The sequence below is a fragment of the Carassius gibelio genome, chromosome A3, assembly GCF_023724105.1.
Source record: "Carassius gibelio isolate Cgi1373 ecotype wild population from Czech Republic chromosome A3, carGib1.2-hapl.c, whole genome shotgun sequence".
In the NCBI taxonomy this organism is placed as follows: Eukaryota; Metazoa; Chordata; class Actinopteri; order Cypriniformes; family Cyprinidae; genus Carassius; species Carassius gibelio.
Genome location: NC_068373.1, coordinates 25,216,581 through 25,241,520, shown reverse-complemented (window position 1 = coordinate 25,241,520; position 24,940 = coordinate 25,216,581). Strand labels below are relative to the sequence as shown.

The 24,940-nt window shown below is 37.0% G+C and overlaps 1 protein-coding gene across 9 annotated transcripts in view; it reads right to left on the bottom strand.

Moving 5' to 3' along the window:
- The window catches only part of arhgap44a (Rho GTPase activating protein 44a), a 52,573-nt gene extending 40,721 nt beyond the window's left edge, over positions 1 to 11,852 (bottom strand). For 5 of the 9 annotated variants that reach the window (XM_052552442.1, XM_052552486.1, XM_052552490.1 and 2 more), the window contains exon 1: positions 11,529 to 11,851. In XM_052552442.1, the coding sequence (XP_052408402.1) occupies positions 11,529 to 11,581 (53 nt within the window). In that variant the 5' untranslated portion in view covers positions 11,582 to 11,851. Of the gene's footprint in view, positions 1 to 11,528 lie in introns of all 9 variants that reach the window. The other 4 variants (XM_052552451.1, XM_052552461.1, XM_052552478.1 and 1 more) reach the window with 1 other exon arrangement.
- Between the last annotated feature and the right edge of the window lie 13,088 nt (positions 11,853 to 24,940).

Sequence of the window (24,940 nt, the reverse complement as noted above, 5' to 3'; positions counted from 1 at the left end):
CGCAGAGGAAACTGACTGCTCAAATTCCTCCTCGTCCTCTTCCTAAGAGGAGTATATCTGATCTAGAGAGAGTAATACACTCCTATCCCACTGTGCCACCCACTCTCACTCTCACACAAGAGATGCTATATTTTAATAACTGGGAAACGAAGAGAAAGAGAGTGTGAGAGAAAGGGGAGCAGGCCTGGAGCGTTGGCGGTGAACTGCATTTTCATGCGAGACCTGCTTTTATAGGATCTCTAAACAGAGTCTATTTCTGAAAATGTCAACATCAAAATGCAGCGAGAGACAGAAACGCTATCCTAAGATGATAAGACTGAAGGACGAGGAATGACACAAGGCGAGTAAAACAGAGAAACCCACTTACTAGGGCCTTGAAGTGAACTGGGTCACCACTCTGTTACATATGCAAGAATAACTGCAAGGAACAGACACACACACACACACACACACACAAACACATTCTGAAACATCATTCATTCAGGGAGTGTTAAATCTGATTGATAAGAATCAATCAGTGTCTCCAATAAATTACAGATATTTTCTTCCGTACTAAGATTCTGTAAATCTGAGTAGAATGACTTATCGGGTTTCTGATCTTTTAAATACACACACACACACACACACACACACACTAAAAACCAAACAGTTGCTGGTAGCCACTGACTCCCATAGAGTAGGAAAAATATACTATGGAATTCAATGGGTACCGTCAACAGTTTACCAACTTTCTTAAAAGTATCTTCTTTTGTGGAACTTGAGGTTGAGTAAACGATGAAAGAATTTTCTATTTTGAGTGAACTATCCTTTTAAGCAGACGAAATGATCAAAGTACATCACCAGAGATTAAATATTAAATAATGCTGATTAAATAAAGTCAATAAAAAATTAATAAAATAATTGAAAAAATTCAAATTAAAATAGCTGAATGAATCACAACCACAATAAGATTAATAACATGCATTTACAAATTTTCATGCCAGCATTAAAGTGCAAGAAAGCAACTGAGATATTAAAAACATCTTGAAAGTGACTTCTTTCTTATTTCTTAACACAGATCTAAGGCTATGCTGCAAATTACACAAATTAAGTCCTCTTAATTAATTACAGCCATTTAATAACAGCATATTTCTGTAGGGTGCTTTTGGACCTTGGATGCTAGAAGAACATTGCTATGCTTTGTTTTTTCACCTTCCTAAAATAACAGGATGTTATTACTAAAGCAAACCTCGATTATTTTTAGACATTAAAGTTATTTTAATATTATAAATTATTGATTATTATTATTATTATTTTGAATGATCTATAGTTTTATATTTTCAGTTTTCATTTAAAAATTTCAATAAATTTAGTTATGCACTTTTAGTCTTATATATATATATATATATATTTCTTTTTTAAGTTTTATTTTTGTATTTCTGTTTAGCTAATTAATTTAAGATTTTCATAATAAATAAATATTAATAATAAATATATTGATGCAACTTAAACTTATGTTATTTCATTCAATTACCAAAGCAATATTTCAGTAAAATAATAATAATTTTTTCCTTTTTTTTTTAGCTTTTATGTAGCTTTTTTAGCAGTTTTTTTGTAAACTTTATTTAGCTTTATTTGCCAAAATTAAAAAAATAAAAATTAATCAAGTGTCAAACACAAGAAAAGGACCTGAAAAGCGGCCTGGATCAACTCGTGACTCCAATATTTTATTTCTAATATTTACATTTAGTGCTGGTAAATGGTTTCATATGCAGACTATACATGATATTTGGCCAAAATGTGAAGAAGCCTGCGATATCAAGACTCAATTTCAACTGTTGCCTACTACTTAAATGTTTGTAATTGTAAGATGGTGGAATCTTTTTGTATTGCCAGCACTAATAGGTCAGCAGCTGTAATTTCGGTAACTGTATAATGTTGTGAAGCAGCTACGCTGATGACCACTGTAACTTTCTGCCACTCAGCAATCTATCTTTGAGTAGAAACTCCTGCAAAGACCAGCAAAAAGAACACTTACAACTATGATGAGTAAGTAATATCTCGACTCTACAGTATGCAAAGTTTCTTTTTTGCCACTCTTCTTGGTTCCTGCATTGCTTCAATAACTGCTTATTGAAATACATAACTTTCATAATTCAAAAAGGCATCTTAAAACATTAATGGTCACTTCACGGACCCAAGGTGTTGCCAAATGCGTGTGCATGTTCAAAAATACAAAGACATTATGCACAGAACATATTGTGCTTTTAGTTTTAAAAAGCATTTTTTCCCCCACTAAATTTATTGCAATGCAAATAAATACGCAATATGTGCACATGCAACTTGAGGCATGCAAACTCCATGGTTGATGGATGAGGTTCATCCTTCTGAACAATTTTATCACAAAATTTAGCTATTGGTATCAGAGCCTTTCAACCTAGCAACTAAATTAAATCATTATTTTCGAAATACCATTGATGAGATCGCTCAATTGTTTTCTAGCTCTTGTGACTCTCAACAAAATATGGCCCACATTGACCTTTATATGGATGCCGTAACTCCAAATTCTAAGTTTAATATTCAAGCAATAACAGAAAATGAAGTAGATAACATAATCTCTAAATTAAAAAATTCTAAATCAAGGGATGTGTTTGGATTTGATACCAATCTTCTGAAGCTTTTTAAATCTTATATTTTGGTGCCTGTGACCCATCTTATTAATTTGTCAATTAATAACAGTCGTTCCCTTGAGTTGGAAGGTTGCAACTGTCATACCAATATACAAATCGGGTGATAAACTAGACCCTGCTAATATTCGACCTATCAGCATACTTCCTATCTTTTCTAAAATAGCAGAGAAGTGGGTCACCAACTCTATCATTGCACATCTTAATGATTCTAATCCGGGTCTGCACCCTATGCAATTTGGATTTCGATCTCTCCACTCAACTGAAACGGCTATTTGTGTTTTTGTAGAGAAGGTGAAGTTCTATTTAGATAAAAACAGTTATGTTGCTGCTGTTTTTGTTGATCTTAAGCGTGCGTTTGATACTGTGAATCACTTAAAGCTTTTGTCTAGACTGTTAACATTTGGCTTTAGTAATCAAACAGTTAAATGGATACAGTCTTATTTATCGGATAGAAAACAATGTGTGCAAATAAAGAATTGTAAGTCACCCTATCTTCAATATGCACAGGGTGTTCCTCAGGGATCAATTTTAGGACCTCTGCTATTTTCATTGTATGTGAATAGTTTGCCCAGTGTATGCAAAAATGTTGACACGATTATGTATTCTGATGATACAGTGATTTTTACACATGCCAAAAGTGCTGAGGATGCAGCCCATCAGCTTTCATTCGCTTTAGATGATTTGCAAAAATGGCTGAATGATTCATGCTTGTGCCTTAATGTTAAAAAGACTGTATCAATGTTTTTTAGTAAACCTAAAACAACTGTGGCCACAGTAAAAGTTTGCTTGGGTGGACAAGAATTAACTAATGTTGAGCAATTTAGGTATCTGGGAGTTCTGATAGACTCGAAATTATCTTTTAAAAAACATATCAAAAAAGTTGTGAATACTGTACATTTTAATTTACGGAACTTTAAACAAATTCGTACCTCATTATCGGATACAGCAGCGATTACGTTCTTGCACTCTATGATACTGGCTCATATTGAGTACTGTATCACAAGTTGGTCTTATACGAGTCATGCTGCTATCGGGGGTATATTGAGGTATGCTACAAAAGAGCATTGAAAATATTAGATAAGAAACCTTCATAATAATAAGAAAAAATTATTTAAATCAGCCTGTTTAATCTATAAAGTTATACATGGTCTGGCGCCTCTACCATTGAGTGATTTTATTAAACAAAAGTCTATCAGTGCTGTCGGGTCTCGAGTGACTAGAGCCAATATGAGAGGTGACTGTCTCTTGGCGTTTAGGCGGACATCCTTTTCACAGAACGCTCTATCATATCAGGGGGTGAGCTTTTGGAATAGTATCCCTCAGTCAGTGAGGGAAAGCACAAGTTTGCCTATTTTTAGGAATCGTTTAAAAGTATGGTTGAGGAACACACAAATATGTGAGCATGTTTAGTAATCATTAATATATATATTTATATATTATTTATATATTATGTGTAACATCTACCTGTTTGGGGGTCTGCAGATGGAAATTAGTCTTTGGCTATAATCTGGCATATTTACATTTGTGAAAAATGTTAATTAATATGTATTGTCCCTTTTGTCTTTTTTTCTACAAATAAAATAAAATAAATAAAAAAATAAACAAAATATGCCCCCGCCGTGGCCTGCATGATCCTGAAGCCCTCAAGAACAGTTAGCTACCGGAGGAGGGAAATTCAGCAGTTATCTAAATCATATGCTCTGTAAGTGCTCAGAATGAGTGAATCAGAAATATGAGTCAGATTAATAATGAGCGCTGCTAATGCAGGTAAGGAAAGTCCTGCAGTGACATCTCCCTGATTCAACCAAACATCCAATCATGCAAGAGCTCCTGACTGAAAAGCTATCCTATGTCTCAAGAACCAAGTGATCTCACTTCTGCTGTTTCTGAACAGCTCATCGCCACACAAAAAAATAATAATCTCATGCTCAAAGTTGATGAAAAAAGCTGAAGTTTTTGTGCATAGCTATGAAAGCAAGAGAAGTGGAAAACAATGTTTAAGGTGACTCTGATGTGGCACTTCATTTACGTCGAACCGTTAATACTTTCAATAAAAGGCGACATTGCATTCAGATCAGTTCGTGCATTCCCTGGGAATCAAACCCATTTAGTTGCCGTTGTTAGTCTCATGCTATACTGTTTGAGCTTCAGGAACTCATCCCTACATTTGAAGGTGGCACTGAACTATCTTAAATTGGCAAACCTAAACTGGTTTAACAATTGGGGTGCGTCCACCCAGGAACAACATCGTGTTGTTGGAGCTGCCAAACAGAAAAGCTCTGAGCATGAATTACTGGGTATATTGCATGTCTTTGCACCGCTATGCTGTTGATGATACACTGAATCATTGCATAATCTGTAATCACACTGTGATTCACAGCATCAAAATGGAATCAACTTGGTTGGTAAAGCTGGTTAACAACTGTAGTCTGGTGATGGTTGCCCAAGGTGATGTTGGTTAAAGGTAGGGTAGGTGATTTTGGAGAGGCTAGAAATAGCAAGTTACTGTAGCTTTAAAAGCATAAGATCCCAGCCTCCCTGCAAATTCCTTACCAAAGTCACGCCTCCTGCAAAACACATGAACATGCACAGGCAGACCAGAGGTTAACCAGCGACACGATGATAGATGGAGTTGGTGGAAGATTTGAATGCAACAATATAATTCTGTCAGATTTCCTCAGAGACACTGCAAAGTGCATAATATTCCAATAATAACCCCTTCCATTCTTGCTCGGTCTGCAAAGGTGTGATGGCATGCGTTGATGACATGTGCAGAGTTATGCAAATACATACGTTGTCAGGCAGGTAGAAAAGCCTATCGTAGCATTCGGACCGAAGGATATGATTGGACAAACTTTTTATGGTCCTATGCCTTCCACAAATTATAAAAATACATATAAATATTTTTAGACCACTTAACTTAGTGATTGCTGTCGGGATGTGAAGAGACTTTCAACCAGCATAACCAAAAATGTTTTTGAACCAAATCACTTTAGTTTCTCATACTGGACTATGGACATACTATGATAATTATAATTTATTATTTTTTTGCAGCAGTACTGACATAAAATATTTAATACCACAAGTTACAACTAAAATCCATTTAATGTAAGACTATTATGCGGCCCTCTGGTAACTCCCTCAGCAGCTATTTTCTAAATACTTTAGGTAAGAGGTATCAACCTACAACCCCTGTCAACTTGAATTACGGAAGAATTAACAATAACATCAACTTTGACAATTATGGTATTATAAGCTATAGTTCTTTAGCTGAAATCAGGCTGAAAATCTTAACTGAACAACCCATTTTAATTTTTTATTTTTTTTTACCTCTGTTTACATTTCTTCAAGATGGTATTACTTTGCTGCTTGATTGTTTTTTTTTTTGACACTTAGAAAATGTAATGTTCAGTGAGTGGTGCTAAAATGTGTTCAGTTTTAACCAAAACAGACAAATGAGAATCTTTGGAAATGAAATATCTGGTAAGTGGCACTAAAAATTAAAGCTCTATTGCATCTGATAGTGTTAACAAAAGCAAAAGTGAAATGCATTTGCCTCATCAAGCATGCAATTTTAGCTTGCTTTTTTTATCGTGCTTCACAGGAACTTCAAAAAGTACATTGCTGTACCAGGTGAGCTACAGAGCAAGTATACTCTCTCTGAAAAGCTCTGACACAGCCTTGAGAAATCTCACACATTCCCATGAACAAAACTATCAACAACAGTCTCTGCTCTGTAACCCTAGTCATCTGGGTTTGATTTGCAACTGCAAATGCTTGCTTGTGATCCAAAAGATGTCATGAGAATCCTGTGTGCCAGCTGAGTAATAATGTATTCCGGCTTGAGAGTGTGTGTTTTCTGAGCCAGAGGGGTGAGACAGATTGGCACAGACAACGAGAGAGAAAGAGGACTGTCCATTCCAAACAGTAGATTCGTTCGGGTAATTGGACCATGCAATAGAGAGGGGCTGCCTGCCCGTAATTGCTCTACACACATCTATTACGGCACACCAACTAGTATTATTTCAAAAGGCCTGGTCTTAGGAACAAGAGCATGGAGTGTGAGAGAAAAAAGGGGGAAGAGAGAGAAAGACATAAGTGGAAAGTGTGCTGCTGGCTACAAGGATTTAATGCTAGAGGTCTAAGCTAATATGCTCTGTTCCAGAATGTTCTGGAATCCGTAGAAAGAGTCATGATGTGCCATATTTATCAATTACACTTCAAAGTTGCTTTCTGATGTCATCACAGGATTCATCCAGAAGGTCTGCTTTGAAAAGATGATTCTTATTTAGAATTCAGAGTTCATTGAAAGGCCCTTCTGGCCTTTGAATTTCAGTTTATGAGTACTGATAGACCAATCATCTAAAAATTTGGCCAAATAGATTGGTCTAGTAGTTACATAAAAAATAGTTTAGTCATGCCAAAAACATCCAGAAGAGCACTAGACAAAGTTATCATCTGTATAGCAACAGTTAATAATGAAAGCTATAACAATAATATTTATTGTTGTATGAATAATAAACAGCTGAAATTAAATTGTCCACCCCTAATCTACAGTAAAATGTTGATGGTAGAATTATCTGGTAAATGTGGTATAATTTAACAATGTTCATCCCTCCAAAACAGAAAACATCTTTCACAAATGGTGTGTCTCTGCTAAAGTGTTTGGTGTATATAATAAACTGTAGGGGTAATTATAGCACAATTCTTAACCTCACCCCATATCTCACTCATTTTCAAGCCCTGGTTCCGGCCATAAATTTAGTATAGTTTTATTAATTTATTTTTTGCTATTATTCTAGTATTCATCTTGGAGCAAGTTTAAACTAAAGGTCTAGAACTTCTATCAATCATCATGTCTCTCACTACTGGGTCTGATCACAAGAAGAACAGTACAGCAGAACGTTTTAAGGTTCTTTTGGTCTTCTGGAAATATTTTTTTCGTTTTATTCTGAACATACACCAGTAGCTGGCATGAGTTTGGTCTTGGTGCTGCTGACATTGCACACCTGCATGCCCCCTGAGACGCTGGGATGGAGGCTGGAGGAGAGAAGAGGAGGAAGGAGAACCTCTTTATAGAAGCATTTCCCATCTAATTAAAAACTAGGCTACTGCAGATTCATAGACGAAGAGACGCCATGATGTGTGAAAAAAGACACTGTCCCTGTGACTTACATCAAATATAGGCTCGGCTAATGATAGCGCTACAGTAGCGGAGCTAGAGACTCGGCTTCTGAACCCAGGCTCGCGCACACTGACACTGAGTTTTAAGACAAGTTTAGATCTGGCAAAACTTTAAAGGATCTGAAATTGGAAACGTCGAATTGCCTTCAAGGCATGAATAATGATAACGTAGAGAAACATTATATAAACTCAGCCACTATAGAGAAGAGAAATATATTGGAGGAGTCTATATTTGTGTAGAGCTATGTCCATCTAACTGGCCAGTACCAGAAGAGAATTGCTCCTTTCTAGTGAACTACCATGTTGTCTACTGTGGCTGCCTACATAGACTATCTTCTAAGGCAGCATCCTAACCAAAATGATATGTGAGAATCATAAAACTATCTGCTGCACAGGCAACCACGCTAACCGCTCTACTCAATGCTAACAGCTGGCTAAGCATTATGTTATATGATATCTCCAATTACCACTAATATGCATTGTATAGACAAATACTGGATAAAACAATAACTTTTTAATTAGATGGAATGTTCTTATTGTCACTTATCATGAATTTATTTTCATTTATTAGCTTCTAAACTCCACCCACAATTTTTTTTTTTCAATGAGGTCGATGCAATGCATTCTGGGATGCTGGCTTTGAATTTGGCCAAAACAAGGTGTCAAAGATATCAACATATCCCTCTATTATGATGACTTAAAGGGAGAGTTCATAATACATGTTTTATATACTTCCAATTATGCTGTACTTTTTTTTTTCTTTTCTTTTCGAAGTTGTAAATAACACTTGGAAATTATCGGAGTATGTTTTGCAAGAAAATATAGTAATTATACAAAAATAGTATTTTCTAGTTCATAATGTAACGTGCAATTCATAGGTTTATTGAGTGACAACTGTTTCTACACTTAATTTTGTCAGTTCCTGTTTGATGTGCTCTGTGTGTGTGAATTGATCTATCTATGTATATCAATCTGTTCATCATATAAACCAATCATATGCCTCTAAAAAAAAAAAAAGAGGATTAAACTGCTTGATTCATATTAATTTGTTTTATGATGGCTGTATACACTATTTAGTAGCTTGAAATTTTGGGTCATGTAAAAGACTCATTGGAAAAAAAATTGCAAAATGGACCTTTAGATGACTGCACTCTAAAGTTGTAAAGTGTTTGGTGTATATAGTATATAAGAAAGGATTCCCATGCACTGTGTTGGGTGAGCAACTTTGTTACGCAGGTCCATTTATCAACCAACACACTATTCCCAACCTCTCTGCTGACGATGAAAAAAAACACACCCACAACTCCATAAGCACTTACAATATACTGTTCCCAGTAACAACAATCCAGCAGTTCTGAAGGAAAAGGAGGCTGCCATACTTCCTGAGAGAGAGAAAACACTACATGCAGTGCACACTCCAACCAAAAACCCTCACTGCCACAAAAACATGAATGAGAAGACTATAAATATAGTCACAATGAGAACAAGGAGAAAGAGCACAAATACTGGCCCCTGAACTAGACGAACACATACACACAGAGCCGGGGGTAGTCATTTTTATCACAGTGGGCAAGAGGAAATGTGATTTACAAATGATGAGAAATGAAAGCAGCGGGAGGCTGGGTGGCACAGCTATAAAAGCTTTTGGACAAATGTCAAATACATAAATACAAATATATTCACTAGGGCTGTGCAGTATTGCAGTACACACAGTGGTTGTTTAATTATGGCTGCTACAAATTTATATACTGTAGATTATCAACTATTTTACAATGGCTTCAAAAAATGTTGGTTTCACCGTATTGAGTCTGTGAAATATACAATGTAAGACTTATCATTCATACGTAAAAAAATATATATTTATTTTAAATATTTAGTTTTTGTTCATCAAGTTCAGAATAAAAACAGAAAAATAATAAAATAACTGAAAACGTGTCATAATGCAAAATATAAAAACATTTAAACCCAGCCATTGTAATTTCCATTTCATGTCGACTATGATTTGAAAAGCAAGCATTGAATACCGGAATGAAGGCAGATCTGAATATGATTGGCTTGACTACATACATACGCAGGGAGAAGAAGTCACATGCAGAATATGTGATGACTTCTGGATTCAAATTTGGTCAAAAATGTATGTATGCATTAAAAATTGTTCATAATAAGAGCAGAAACCCACATTCCGAAAATAAAGTCTATTTTGATTTCAGGCTGAATTTAAAGATTCACAAATAAAAATGGTGTTGATAATTGATAAGAGTCATGGGTCATCTCTTACACTGCATTACTGTCTGTCAAGGTCATCGACACAGTATCTAAGTGCAAATCTCAGCTGATATTGGGAGATGCAGCTCTGTACTTATAACAGTACATGACAGGAACATGCAAATCTGTTTTCCAAAGCAAACATCAGTCAAGCATGCCCTCCCAGACCCAGGAACATATTTTTAATGAGTCAGGACGCTGTGCTGTTTAGGAAACAGGTTGTTTCTCATTAACGCACCGCTACAGACAAAATGCCACAGTGGGCCGCTGCCACAGTTCCCTGGACATTACCAGGGAAAGGTAGAGAATACTAATGCAGGGCTTACACACACACACACACACACACACGATTTCATGTCCAGAGCAATGCTGGAACCGGCTTAGAGGAGCTGGCTTGCCATTTTTCCACATGTATTTGAAATGATGACCCACAACACTGTGGCATAATCACCCAGCAAGGAGCTGCCCAATAGTGACACACATCTTCTGGCCTTTCACAATGGCTCGTGCATGACAAGCTGCCCTCCTTGTGAGAAAATAGATGGGTGTGTGAAGAACGTAAAGAACTATCCAAACATGTGAAAGGTCAAGCACTGCATACTCACTCCAACATAAACAAGATAAATGGGGCAAGCATATCAGCAGCACACCCCCCCCCCCCAAAAAAATAATTTAAATAACGCAATGTTTTAGCAATCCGCACTATAATGCACTGGATTTGGAAATTCGAAGCTGTGCTTTCTGAAGCAATGATGACCTTCTCCATCAGTGACAGATCTTGCTGATGTACTGCACCCAACTCCTCCTCTTTTTTTTCCATAGATCAGTGTGCGATGAAAACATTGCGCCTTTTTCCTCCCATCCACATCCATCCACCGCATCCATCTGCATCAGCTGGCACTGGAGACATGTCATTCTCATACCTCTCATTCAAATCAACGTGAGCTGATACAGCAGTGCTACATTAAGCTGCATTTGATGGAAATGCATCCAGGAGATTTGTGCAGGGGGTGTAGTGTCAGTGCCATCGGGAACCTCCGAGAGGCATAATGCTGGTTGAAATACCTCTGCAGTGAACCCGTTACACACAACACATGGATGCACAATCTCGAAATTATGCATTTATAATAATGATAATACCTAATATTGCATGGGTGTTATAATGCATAAAGCTATTTTAAGATGCATTGCGCAATCAAGATGCTAGACGCTATTTGTAGTAATGGCAACTAAAAAAAAATGCTAAAATATGCATTTCTATATTTAGAAAACAATTTAAGTTTGAATGGGAAAATATATGTGAATTTGTACAGCAGTTAGGGATTCTTTTCTGCCAATAAATAAGTAAATAAATAATAAATAAACTTCGTTATGGTGCAAAACGATCGCATTAAAGATCATAGCGCTCACCTGCCAACAGTCTGGTTGGCGAGCTGTCGCATCCGATTGAACTGCTTCTTCATTTTTGTATATATATATATGTATATATATATATATATATTTTTCCTGCGTTAACACCTCGAGCGCAAAACAATCCGCATTTTTCTCAAAATAAAGGGACGTAATCCGGTGCGAACATCCCTGTTATTCCTATCACACGCCCTCATGGCAAACCGAAAGAGGGTGGAAATGTCCTAAGATGCGTATTTCAGTGCATTTTTGCGCTGCTGCTCGGCTGAGATGCTGCTGGGCGATTCTCACATCGGCAAAGTGACAGCAGCGGAACGAAGCGAGCGCGGTGCAGCATGGGAAGTGTAGTCTTATTACACACGATCCATGTGCCGAGGGCTTTTGATTTAGTTCGATGGACTGACAGGTATGCAGCGGAGCGGGTGGCGTTTAGTTCGCACTGCAGAAGTTCCCTCATAAAGAACACTTTTTTAGACAAAAATACATTAAACGATAAGGCTACTTGGTTTTTCACAGCACACTTACCTTGTCTACTTATACATCAGATGGAAAAAAAACGTTACTATGAAATTATGATTCTGAGCAGAAAGCTTTTAGCAGGGTTAACTTTGTGTTAACTCTTGTTTAACAACAGACAACTAATCATAAACACAGCCTCGTTTTTTACCTCATTAATTATTCATGACGCAAGAAAACCGCATTTACGTGAATAATAATTTTTTTTAAAAAAAAGCTTAGGCTATAAGCTTGTTTATTTTTTGCAGGGTTATTTTATTATTTATTTTTGATTAATCAGATTCTGACCTTTTCAAATTACTACATTTAATATGACATTTTCTAACCTTACTCATTGTGAGGTTATTAAAATCTTGCATGAAAGCACACCATAACGCGTTGAGTGACTATTAAGGGACAGTTGTGTGCCAAATGACGCAGTATATGCACTTAATCTAGCACTTTACTCAACCGTCTTGTGTAATTATACGATTATTTTGTGAAAAAAAAAAAAAAAAAAAAAATTATCACCAGTGTCACTTCAAATGACCACAGAAGTAACCAAGTCAGTTAGATGCTTTATTTAAAGAGCCAGGGAAAGAAACAACAACATTACATATTAGTTTCGCGAAGGTTATTTCCATTGGGAACTAAACAAATATAGTTTTGCGTATGTTATTTCCACTGGGAGGGAACACGAGCAGAAATCTGTGGCTTTATGAAGATGACACTGCCATCTTGTGGCTTTCTGTCAGCCAGAAATAGCATTATTGTCCATTTAAGACACATCAGATTGTAAAGTTTTTTTTAAAGCTTGGTATGATTTATATTCATGACTCTTTTGGAAACCTTGTTGCAACTGGACAATGATATCTTTTCACACATTACAATAATAATAATAATAATAAAATAAGGCATTTAGGCTATGCTTTAATCTTGTGAACTAAAACTTCACCATGACTTATTTATCTCAATTTGTCCTTCCAAAAATATTTACATTTTTTTAACCCTTTTGATTAAAGATGAATTCAAAGATGCTTTACAGGAGCTGCATAACTCAGCATGAAGATGCTGGGGAAGGTGAGAAATCAAACTTGTCAGATGTAGAAATTAGTATAAGACAATTAGTATAAAAATAGAGATTGAGGTGTTGAAAAGGTGATGAAAGGCTACCATAAGGTGTCATTTTAACAATGTTGCAAAGATGATTAATTCACAACAGCACATTGTCCATCACACATCAAAAAGCTTGTCTCATGTCTTTGTGAAATAGCCCTTAGCCTACAAAAGAAAATATTTAAAAAAAAATAGCCACAGCTGATTTTTACTTTCTATTGCTTGTTGATTGCAAGAAAAAAATCTGGGATACTCTCAGTCAGCATTCCCATTAATAACAGTTGCTTAAAAGATTTATTGTGAAGCTTTGCTCGTATGTCTGTTTTCAGTTCTTCATAGAGCGCAAGACCATGAGAACCAGACGAGTCTTCTGCACAACAAATAGAACCTTATTTTCATGCTGTTTTTCAACCACAAATAGAACAATCAAAGCATTTTAAAGCAACAACTAAACTAACTCACCCCTTCCCTGCAAACTGGTGGCTGGGCACTCCATTAGAAGTTAATGGGGCTACAGGTGGGCAGTGCACTGAGGCCTAAGGGTTAAGAGGTCTCATTGAGTAAGTGATACTGAAAAATAGCCACTCGCTGCTCCTACCGCAGGGGCCCTATTAATCTGGATGACTGGAAATTGAGAGGAAATCCTATGAGCCTTGATCTCGACCCTCTGACCCCAGCTCTGTCATTCATTTTTATTAGTCTGGAGTCAAATGTTAATCACATCTAAGCACTGACAAATATTTTAGTGCTGCCAGACTTGTGCGGGAACCGTGCACCGGCAAACAAGCCATTTTGGATGCTCTCCTGACTGTCTTAAATCAATATGAAAGGGGCATGTACATTGCCCAAAAAGACCCCTGCGTCTGAATTTCTTTCCGAAGCTCACTTCATCATGCTCATGTCATACTGAGAAGTGAGTGTGAAGTGACATTCAGCCAAGTATGGTGACCCATACTCAGAATTTGTGCTCTGCATTTAACCCATCCGAAATGCACACACACAGAGCAGTGAACACACACACACACACTGTGAGCACACACCCGGAGCAGTGGGCAGCCATTTATGCTGCGGCGCCCGGGGAGCAGTTGGGGGTTCGATGCCTTGCTCAAGGGCACCTAAGTCGTGGTATTGAAGGTGGAGAGAGAGCTGTTCATGCACTCCCCCCCACCCACAATTCCGTCCGGCCCGAGACTAGAACCCACAACCCTTCGATTGGAAGTCCAACCCTCTAACCATTAGGCCACGACTCCACGAGAAGTGACAGGAATGTAAGAGGGGAAGAGGTCAAAGGAAGAGGCACTTACTTTATGATTTACAAATAATTCCATGAAAAATACTAACCTTAGAGTCAAGTTATTGTTATGTCTTCATTTGACTTTGCTGTCTGGTGACTAGTGATTGTCTCAAAGTACAGCTGTTATTGAGCTAATAAAGCTGTTTCCTTAAAGTTCACAACCTTTAGTCCCCTGATCTTTGCTGTTGATTGTAATAAAATGTTCTGCTTTCCATCTGATCTTATGTGTAGTTTATTTCTGTTTGATATTGCTGACTTCTGATAATAAAGGTGTTCCTGACGTTAAGAAGATTATGTAACTATAGCAAGTCTGCTAGCAGCCAAACTGCTATGCTAGCATTTCCTCTTGAGATGATTAGAGGGTTTTTTTTTTGCCAAATGATAAAAGAATACTATACTAATAATACTAATGCCAAATAATACTAAATTCAAACGTCTTTAATCCCTGTATTTACACCATATAATCACACCTTCTCTTCATGATGTAGTTTTTGAAATGCAAATGTTACTATGTGATACCGTTTTCATTCTGTTTGCATTATTCAGAACAAAGCTAACTGTGGCTAACAGGCACAGTTGATGTTATAGATATCAAGTCCAGGTTGTGACCTGTATCTGGACCCTCCTACTGTCTGCATTGGAAGTTCATGCAAAACACGTGACCATGGCTTCTTCACAAAGAGTGTCATTTTACTTTCTGTTAAGGAGGAGTTGTGTTTGAAGCTGTGCCTCTTACTGCCATTTAAGAACTTCATTAACAGTGTGTTGTTTCATAGACTGACTTCTAAAACATCTGATATTAGAGGCCAAAAGCACTGTTATTACTAACCTGTCTGTGCATGGCACATGCCTTTAAAATGCTCTTCCAGACTGGAGAAGTGCAGAGATCAATCTTTAAAGGGTGCTGGAGTCATGACTATCCCTCACACCCTGCCTAATGAAAACACTGTGAAATTAGAAGCATTATGAATTTGCAAGTCTAAACTGGAAAGGTTGTTTCTAGACGGATTGGGTGACAGAAAATGATGGCTATCTCCACAGCTCTGAGACACTAAATGCAGGGCAGGACGATGGACCTGATAAGTCACCTCTTGCTTCCTCTTGGCATAACTCTAGACGTATTTATCACATTTCCCTGCTTTTAATAAGCAAACAATGTCTGTGAAGATGAATATGCAAAAAGAAGCAACAAAAACCTATGGTCCTATAGACTGGAAACTCAAAATATGCAGCAGATTATATGGAAGAGTTCTCATGCGGTTTGGTTGCAACTAATGCAAATCAGTTTTTAATCTACTGATTTGATGGTTATTATTTTGATTAATTGATAATCAAATATAAAATTTGCTTTTGTATTTTTCAAGTAATTCTAAATTCTGATGTTGTCCAAATAATGTGTAAGTTGAAGGCTGTGAAAATACTGTAAATTAATTGTATCTATGTAAATATATAATGCGCAAAAAGGGGGGATAAAATATAAATGTGCGTACACTATAATAAAGAAAAACAAAAGATAATTTACTCATCTGGATATTACAGCTACCAATTACAATAATTCCTTTGCATTTATTGCTCTCATAAAAATACAATTACTTGTGTTACATGTAGCATTTTAAACCTAGGCTACATATATTTACAAATTGCCATGAGATTGTTTTGAAAAAACTTGTCTCTGATGCATTACATCACACGCATCTGTCAGAGCACCTGACAGAGTAAGTTGCGTTAAATTAAATATCTTTTTTTTTATAAGTAGTTTGTTTGAATATATTAATGTAGGTCGTGCACTTTTCTCGCAGCAGTTCAGGCTATTTTCCAGATGCATTTTGTTCATAGAAATGCATCGTTGTGATTAATTAATAATCAAATTCATTCAGTTAGTTGTTGTATTGGTGTGGTATTGTTATTGTTCTTCTGGAGCTTGGAAATAAAATAATTAATGTCCCACTTTAAGTGTATAGAAAAGGGCAGCTGAAACATTCTTCAAAATATCTTATTTTGTGGTATGGGTCTGAAGGCAAACAAAAACACTTTTGTTTAAGGGTCAGATGAGGAAGAATCTTTATGTCTTTACATCTATTTCAGACGTTTAACACTGTTGTCACTTAGGCCTCCTGAGGAGCGATTTAAAAGTCAGTCTGTATGTTACAGCTGCTATCCTAAGGCAAGGCCCACCCATTCAGCCTTAAATTAGCAGCATCTAGCGCACACCTTAACACACACCTGAAGAGGAATGACTGAAGGTGCACGGCAGTGTGTGTGCAGTTTATAAGTGTAAAACAGTGACATATGGGCAGCTGCTCAGAAAAACTAAAACATTCCCATCATGTTGACACAGAGGAGAGCAAATGAAAACCAAAGCAAAGCCCTCTTTGTTTGGCTGTTTAATGATGACTAACTGAGGCTATTCATTAAACTACACATAAGACAGTTTGAGTCCAGATTGAGCACAGCACCAATGATGGAGCCCAGACATCTGCTCTGCACACATGGACAGAGGTGTTCGGATCATGCTTGATTAGATGAATGAAAGATGGATGAAGTGATTCACTAGTTTTTACAGCGTATACGTGGATCTTACGTGGAAAGTCACAAAAATTCACAAAATGTAACCCATATTATTGTAACCCATATTATTATTATCATTATTATTATTATTCTATGGTGGACAAAAGAAGGATTTCTGAAGCATATTCTGGCCACACGTTTCAATGAAGATAGATAGGTACTGCCTATGAAGACATTTTAAACATTTAGGCTCATTTTTTTCATAAATAGAAATCCTGCACTCAGCAGTGACTGTTAAGCTCCAAAAAGGGAAGGGAAAAAAGGGAAGTCGGGGCCTAATGGTTGGACTCCCAATCTAAGGGTTGTGAGTTCTAGTCTCGGGCCGGACGGAATTGTGGGTGGGGGTAGTGCATGAACAGTTCTCTCTCCACCTTCAATACCACGACTTAGGTGCCCTTGAGCAAGGCATTGAACCCCCAACTGCTCCCCGGGCGCCGCAGCATAAATGGCTGCCCACTGCTCCGGGTGTGTGCTCACAGTGTGTGTGTGTGTGTGTTCACTGCTCTGTGTGTGTGCATTTCGGATGGGTTAAATGCAGAGCACAAATTCTGAGTATGGGTCACCATACTTGGCTGAATGTCACGTCACTTTCCTTTCACTTTCAAAAGGATAAAAAGCCAGCCAAGGATATATACAAATTCAGTATGTGTGATATTCTGTGCTTCTAGGACTTCTGAAATCTTATGATATTTTCTGCACCCATGTTAAGAGGTTAGAGCAGGCCAGTGTTGCCAGGTCTGCAAACAAAACTAGTCCTGTAGCCGTTGAAAACTAGTGACTCTATATGAAAACTCAAAATATGCCACACCCATATTTAAAATATATATTTTACAGTCATTGTTATGTGATCTCTACTTCAAAATTAATATATTGATATAATCATAAACAGTCTGTTTACATAAAGGAGCTCACAGGAGCACAGAGTCTTCCTACTGTATAAGTGTCACTCCTGATAAAAAGAAAATAAAAATACCTTAAAGGTGCTGTAGGGAACTTTTGTAAAAAAAAATATTTTTTACATATTTGTTAAACCTGTCATTATGTCCTGACAGTAGAATATGAGACAGATAATCTGTGGAAAAAATCAAGCTCCTCTGGCTCCTCCCAGTGCTCCTATTGCCATTTGCAGAAATACATCTCTCCCATTAAGAAACAACCAATCAGAGCTGCGGTCCGTAACTTTGTTTGTGTTCAAAATGTAGAAAAATGTATATAATAAGCGAGTACACCATGAATCCATTTTCCAAACCGTGTTTTCGCGTTGTCCTGAATCACTAGGGTGCACCTATAATAAGTGTTTATATTCTGACTATTTTAGATTGCTTCGGGGGTACCGCAGCGGAGTAACCCAGTACCTTTGTGATTCTTCATAGACATTAACAGAGAGAAGTAGTTCCGGCTACAATGTTCTTCCGCAAGACGCAAGCAGTTCTGTTTATTAACCGCTAGAGCGTCAAAAGTTACCTACCGCAGCTTTAATCTAGCACAGTTTTATCATTGTTTGAAGATAAAATGTAAAAGCATGTAAAAGCAAACTGTGCTTTTTAGAGGCCTCTGTTTGTTGCTGTCTTCTAATATTTTGTTTAAAAGTCATTGTTGACTCCAGGTGATGTTTGGACTGAATCCTTCGGCTTTACAGTATTCCAGAAATATTCCTTACCACAATAACCCAGCTCTGCTGTACCTACTCAAAACATCTTTTTAAAAACCTTGAGATGAAAGCTCGTCTTCTGGAAAGCTCTTGAATGCTAGTAATAATCTGGCTTTATTCCTACTGAGTTTGTCATGAATAATGCAGGCTGCAGCTTTAATAGTGTTGCTTTAATGGATGACCTTGTTTCCCTCAGCCTCTGGTTGAACTCAAGTTAGATGAGACTGCAGTCTGTAATTTAAGGAAGCTTCTTATCATTTCTCTCTCTTTCCGGCCTGAGGGGACATATGGTTCACCGATGGTCACAAACCTCAGGGTATGATATGTCAGCAGGGGTAAATGCTAAAGAGAACTCTACAAACTGAGTCTAATATCATGTTAGCAGTGGAAATCAATATCAGATATCTTTAAACAGATGTCTATATTTGATGGTTCTGGATGAGGAGAGGTTTTATGTATCTGTATGTGTCCCTCAGCCCCTGTTTTCCATGAGTGCTTAGGGTGAGAGACCTCACAGGTTTCTCTTCTCAGTCCAAATCAAAGAGAACAATATCTGGCCTCTGGTGAAGTTAAAGGTGGTCTTCAGTTTGAAGAAAATCCACCACCGTAGGAACTGTAAGACGACTGAAACGAAAAGCACATGCAGAAAAAAGGTGACTTCATGAATTCATTTAAATTTACAAACAAGCATAATTTACCTGAGTTGCAGGAAAGAATCCTGGAAGAGTTTGAGTACTTAATGCAATCAGCCGTAATCATCAGAACTGGAATTGCACTGTGATTCTGATGCCAGACTTCTACAACGGATTATTTTGGAACAATATTATTCCGCTCTGATAATTGCTGTTGGTGAGACAGGGACTCACAATGCTCAAATGAAATGTTCAAATGCAAATTTATAGATGGCTTTAGTACAAGGAGTTATGCCTTGCACTAAAGCTAACTATAATTTTGCATTTAAACATTTCACCAGTTCGCCATACAGTAGGTATGAAAATGTAACTTTCATAATGGGCCATTTATGGTCCCCTTCCCCCAACCCCTTCACCCCGGCCCCTCAGTATCTTTAGCCTAATTTCCTGGCAGGGGACGTCTTCTGCAAACAGGCTGTTCAATGTCAAAATTACGCTCTACACCCTGATCAGTTTCTTGGAGCAGTTTGGCACAACTTTTGCAGAGCTATTTCTCAACAACCCTTTCCAAAACGGTCAAACTCATCTCAGGATTCATCACAGTCTCAGCCAACATAGAACAGTTGTAAAACAACCAATGAAAACTAGAAAACTAAGGTGTGCCAAGACAAACTATAATGCTGGCTTGGCAAAGAATTGTCTGCAAGTTTTGAAAACGCCTGCAAGTTTATTTAGGGTTTTGTTTGAATACTGTACGATCTATAAAGAATTAAGAGTTGGATAAGATCAATGATCAGTTTCTGCGTTTTAAACCACACCATTACAATGGCATTTTACATATAAAGGAATTGGTCATTAACTCTCATTAGTGAAGAAAATGGCATTTTATTCCAAAGGAATAAAACAGTCAGACATTATGTTCATTTTATTTTTCCCCTTATTTGGGAAAACTATGATGTTAAACAAACAATATTCTAGCAATCCAGACATTTTCTTTAAATATACATGCCTTGGTAAAATAATGCTTACTTGCAAACCCAAAGTGCATAAAAATATCTGTTTTGAGATGCCTCTGGGTGTATTTAGCCTGTTAAGTGTTGCTTAAATCAGCCCTGTCACATCAAGAAGATGAATTACATCTGGACTTCACAGTAATTATTGAGACTGACTGTGGTCCATTGTGAACCTGAAGCTGACTAAAACAACAACAACTATCTATCTGTCTCTCTGTTTATAAATTGCTCTATCAGTAGATTGCTCTTTCAGTCTGTCTATTTGTCTGTGTACTTTTGTTTTGCAGTATAGTGTTCATGGAGATGTGGATCATCAGGGCTGTTAGAGTCGTCGTAGAGTCTCTGAGAAAGAAAACCAGGGCAGAAGTCAGAGGTCAGAGACACTGAACACACAATCCTGCTGAAGAGCCTCTAAGCTTAAACGCTTAAGTGGCCTTTTGCTTTAGAACATTTGCCAGTGGCAACATAAGGACAGAATAGCTGGATGAAGCTGTCACTAAAGGATAATGCCCTGAAATCCAAGAGAACTTGGACCTCAGAGAAGGAGATAAGACAGAAGTTCAGCAGGACGGTGGGAATTTATAGACATTTAAAACAGTCTTAGCCTGAGAAAATGACTCTGGTGCGTGACTTAAGGACCCTAAGCAGTGCGTTGATCTGCTTTTCTGCATAGTTAATGAGCCTGTCATTAGTATTACTGGAATCTGCTCTTCCTGTTGTGCTGTTTGACGGCAGTTTATGAGGGCACAGACTGCTTTAATGTCATCTTTTATCTGAGTCACTCATAATGCTGCAAGAATTTACTAATTGGTAAGTTAAACATGTAAAATGCCTCAGATGTTGTCAGAGACACATTATGATAATGAAGGAAAATGGTCAAGACAGGACATGAGAAAGCTAAAGATCAAGTGTCAAAGAGTATTATTTAAAATTAAGAAAATTTAAAAAACTTTTACATTTTAAATGTATATTTTCTATGATTGATAAAATAAATAACATTTATAGAATAAATAATGAAAACTAAATTAATAATATGTGTGTGGATGATGACATTTTTCTAGTTACGCTCTGCTGTAAAATGTCGCTCATCAAAGGAAGGTCTGATTTGTTTTGTAAATCATTTAGAATGATTTGTGAAGTTCAAGTTCAGATTTCGAATTTTATTTTATTTTAATTTTTTATAATTGCTACTGACTGTAAAGGCAGTGCAAATTCAATGGTCAAAAAGGGACACTTAAAGGGATAGTTCATCCAAAATTTAAAATTAGGCCATAAAGTACTCACCCTCATAGCTGTACATGACGTTCTTCTTTCAGATGAATCCCAAATTGTCTTTGATCTTTTAAGCTGTTTGATGCCACTCAGCAGGTGTTTCACTGCATCAGTCCAAGAGAAGTTTAATAAAAAGCACATCCATAAAAAAAGTTTCTCACACAGGACAGGGTAGACAAAGGACTTCTGTAGTGAATTGATGAGTATTTGTAAGAAAAATATTCATATTTAAAACGTAATAATCACATTAATCTAGCTTGCGCTCACTGTTATAAACAAAGCAGTTCCGGAGAAATTACGAATGAGAGCAGCGTTGCGCATGCACTACTCAGAAGTGACGAATGCAGAAACGCAGTGGAGAGGTCAAAACAAAACAATGGTCACTAATTAGAAGTACAAAACAAGGATTTATAAAGAAGAATATTGGACGATTTCGATATATGCCAAGAGGAAACTGGTTTTCCTTTGCTTAACGGGGGGGGGGGGGGGGGGGGGGGGGTGTGGGGGGGTACAAGATAATACAAGAACCCAGTGTTACATGAACAGTGGATGCAGTTTTTTTTCTCCAGTTTTTCCAGTTTCCAGGAGCTCTGCTGTTTTAAGGAAAGAATTGGAAAGCTGTATTTTTCTTTTATAAATATGATAAAACTAAAGACTTTTTGGATATGAAGGATGCAGTACTACTCTATAGGTACTCAAGATTAACATGACATTAGATGAAACTGTGTTGTTATGTACCCTTTAAGTCAAGAAATTTTGCTTCCTTTGCTCCTGTTAACAAACATTTTTTTACAAGTTTACAACTGTGAGTGCAAGATAGATTACATTGATTTTAACATCATGAATATGGATATTTTTCTAACAAAATTGCATCGATTCACTACAAAATACCTTTGTTCATCCCCTCCGAATGCAGTGTTTTGGCCATAAATGATAGAAGAGCATTGCAAATGGTGTAGAAATGATTTTAGTATGTGATTTAATGACAGATCAGAGGATCACGTTAACATGATACAGTTACAGATATTCCATTGAGGGAGAGGAAGAAGACCACGAGTCCTTTGATGTGTCAACCAAACAGCTCCTAAATCTCTCTGAAAACACACAGGCGGCTGGTGTGTGTGTGTGTGTGTGTGTGTCTATGCATCACGAAGCATAACGGTCCAACCTGATCTGCCCATATGGCCTTGCAGATGCTGGAGCAGTCTATGGTCTAGATCTCTGCACTCCCAACCCCTCACGTCTCTTTCGTGTCCCTTCTAGCCACAGAGTCACTTTGAAGTGCCAATAAAATCAAAAGGAGGTGCTCACAAAGAACAAATCGCTAGCACAAAATGTATGTCTGCTGCTCCTTGTGTGTGTTTTTTCCACATTGTCAGACTCTTCAACACATAATAGAATTATCAGCACATAAATGTAACTATATGACAATAGCAGAACTGTTCTGGTAGGGTCATGAAACAACGCAAAAAGTGAAAATTATTACTGCATGTCGGATCAAACTCAGGGTATTAGGGCACTTTTTAGAATCTGTGCCAACATGCCAATGTGAACAAATTTATTGACATCCTTCCTCAAAAACCATGAACAAAACTATGCAGGTAAAAGAACTCCATGAAATTCACTCTTAAAAAAAAAGGTTTCAAATGTTTTTTTTTTCTTCCCAGTAATGCCATAGAAGAACAGTTTTGGGTTCCCCGAAGAACATTTTGATGAATTATTCTTAAAAGAACAACAGTTGCTTTGTGTTGGATCGCCACTAAATATTCAGTGTAAATTCTGGGTCTTGAAACAAAGCTAGAATTGCTGGTCCATATTGAATAAGCATTTTAATTGGATTTACTGACCAGAATCTAGCATTTCACATTAGTCTTAATCTTGTCCTAAAAACACCTTTCCTAAAAATTAACACAGTCACTGTCACCAAAAATTGGTACAGAAAACCTTTTTACTCAGAAATAACTAGCAAAGTTCACAATTAAATTGAAAGATACAGCAAGAAACACATAAAAGACTGAAATAGTGTTTTATTTACATATTTTTTTTATCTGTAATGCTATTATTTATGACAGATGTGAGTGTTTGCTTTGTCACTTTTAACTTGTGGAGTGGGTGTCCTGACAGGAAGACAATGTGTTTCACAGACACCAGTGCATGCAGGAAGTGCAGATACAGTCATCTCACACACATACACATACACATACATGTGTGCTAGATGAGATAAAGGGATTATTGGACTGCATGGCAGCTCTGGCGTAATCCTGATAATCCTGCAGAATGCTACAGGTGCTGGAGGTCCAAGGCCAAACTCACACACACACACAAACAGTGAGTTCTCAAATTCAGCAGTTTCTGAACTTTACCTCCGTACTCAAGAATAACATCATACCCTACATCTCTTTTCATGCTACAGTAAGTGTTTGGTGTCACCGTGACATGTTTCTAGCCAAGAGCGAGATGTGAGCAGTGGGAGAGGTACAAACATCTGCTGGAATCATGTCTAAACAATTCTGCATCGGGAATCCTCTGTGAGACGACTGCCATTTCTCTCACAACACTTAAACAAGCAAACAGAACTGTTGTTCATTTTTATTTCACAGTTCAGTGCATGAAGGATTGGTTTATGTTTCTTTAAGTCATTCATCATTCTGCTTTTAAGAGGCACAATTGCCAAATTAATTGTCAAAGCAATTATGAGCAAAATTGCATGTTTGTATTCACATCTTTGTAACATTTTGTTCAAAAACTGAAAAAGATGAGAGTGGGCTCATATTTTTTATTGCTCTGAAAGTTATTGTAACATTCTTTTTGTGACATTAAATTCCTTTTCTAAAATATACACACTTTAAAAAAAGATTTAAAAATACATAAACTAACAAACATAAATACAATAAAGTAAGCAGCAGAATTGTTCTCATCATTGATAATAATACATTTTTTAATAGCAAATCTGCATATTAGATTGGTTTCTGAAGGATCATGTCACTTGAAGACTGAAAAATGCAGAAAATTTAGCTTTGCCATCACAGGAATAAACAGAAAGCAATTATTTTAAATTGTAAAAATATTTCACTATATCGCTATGTTTTGCTGTATTTTGATCAAATAAATGCAGTATTGATGAGCATAAGAGACTTCTTTCAATATCATAAATAAAGAAACTTACCGACCTCAAACTTTTGAACAGTTTTGTTATTGAAGCCCCTATTAAATTACATTTTAAATACATACATATTAAGATTAAAAAAATAATACTTAAGCCTTCAGAGCTTGGGCACGTGTTCTGATTGGTCAATCCCGCTGCCAATCACACGCCCCTCCTCTTTATATAGTGTGCATGGCCCGTCGTTCACTCACTCAGACAACATGAA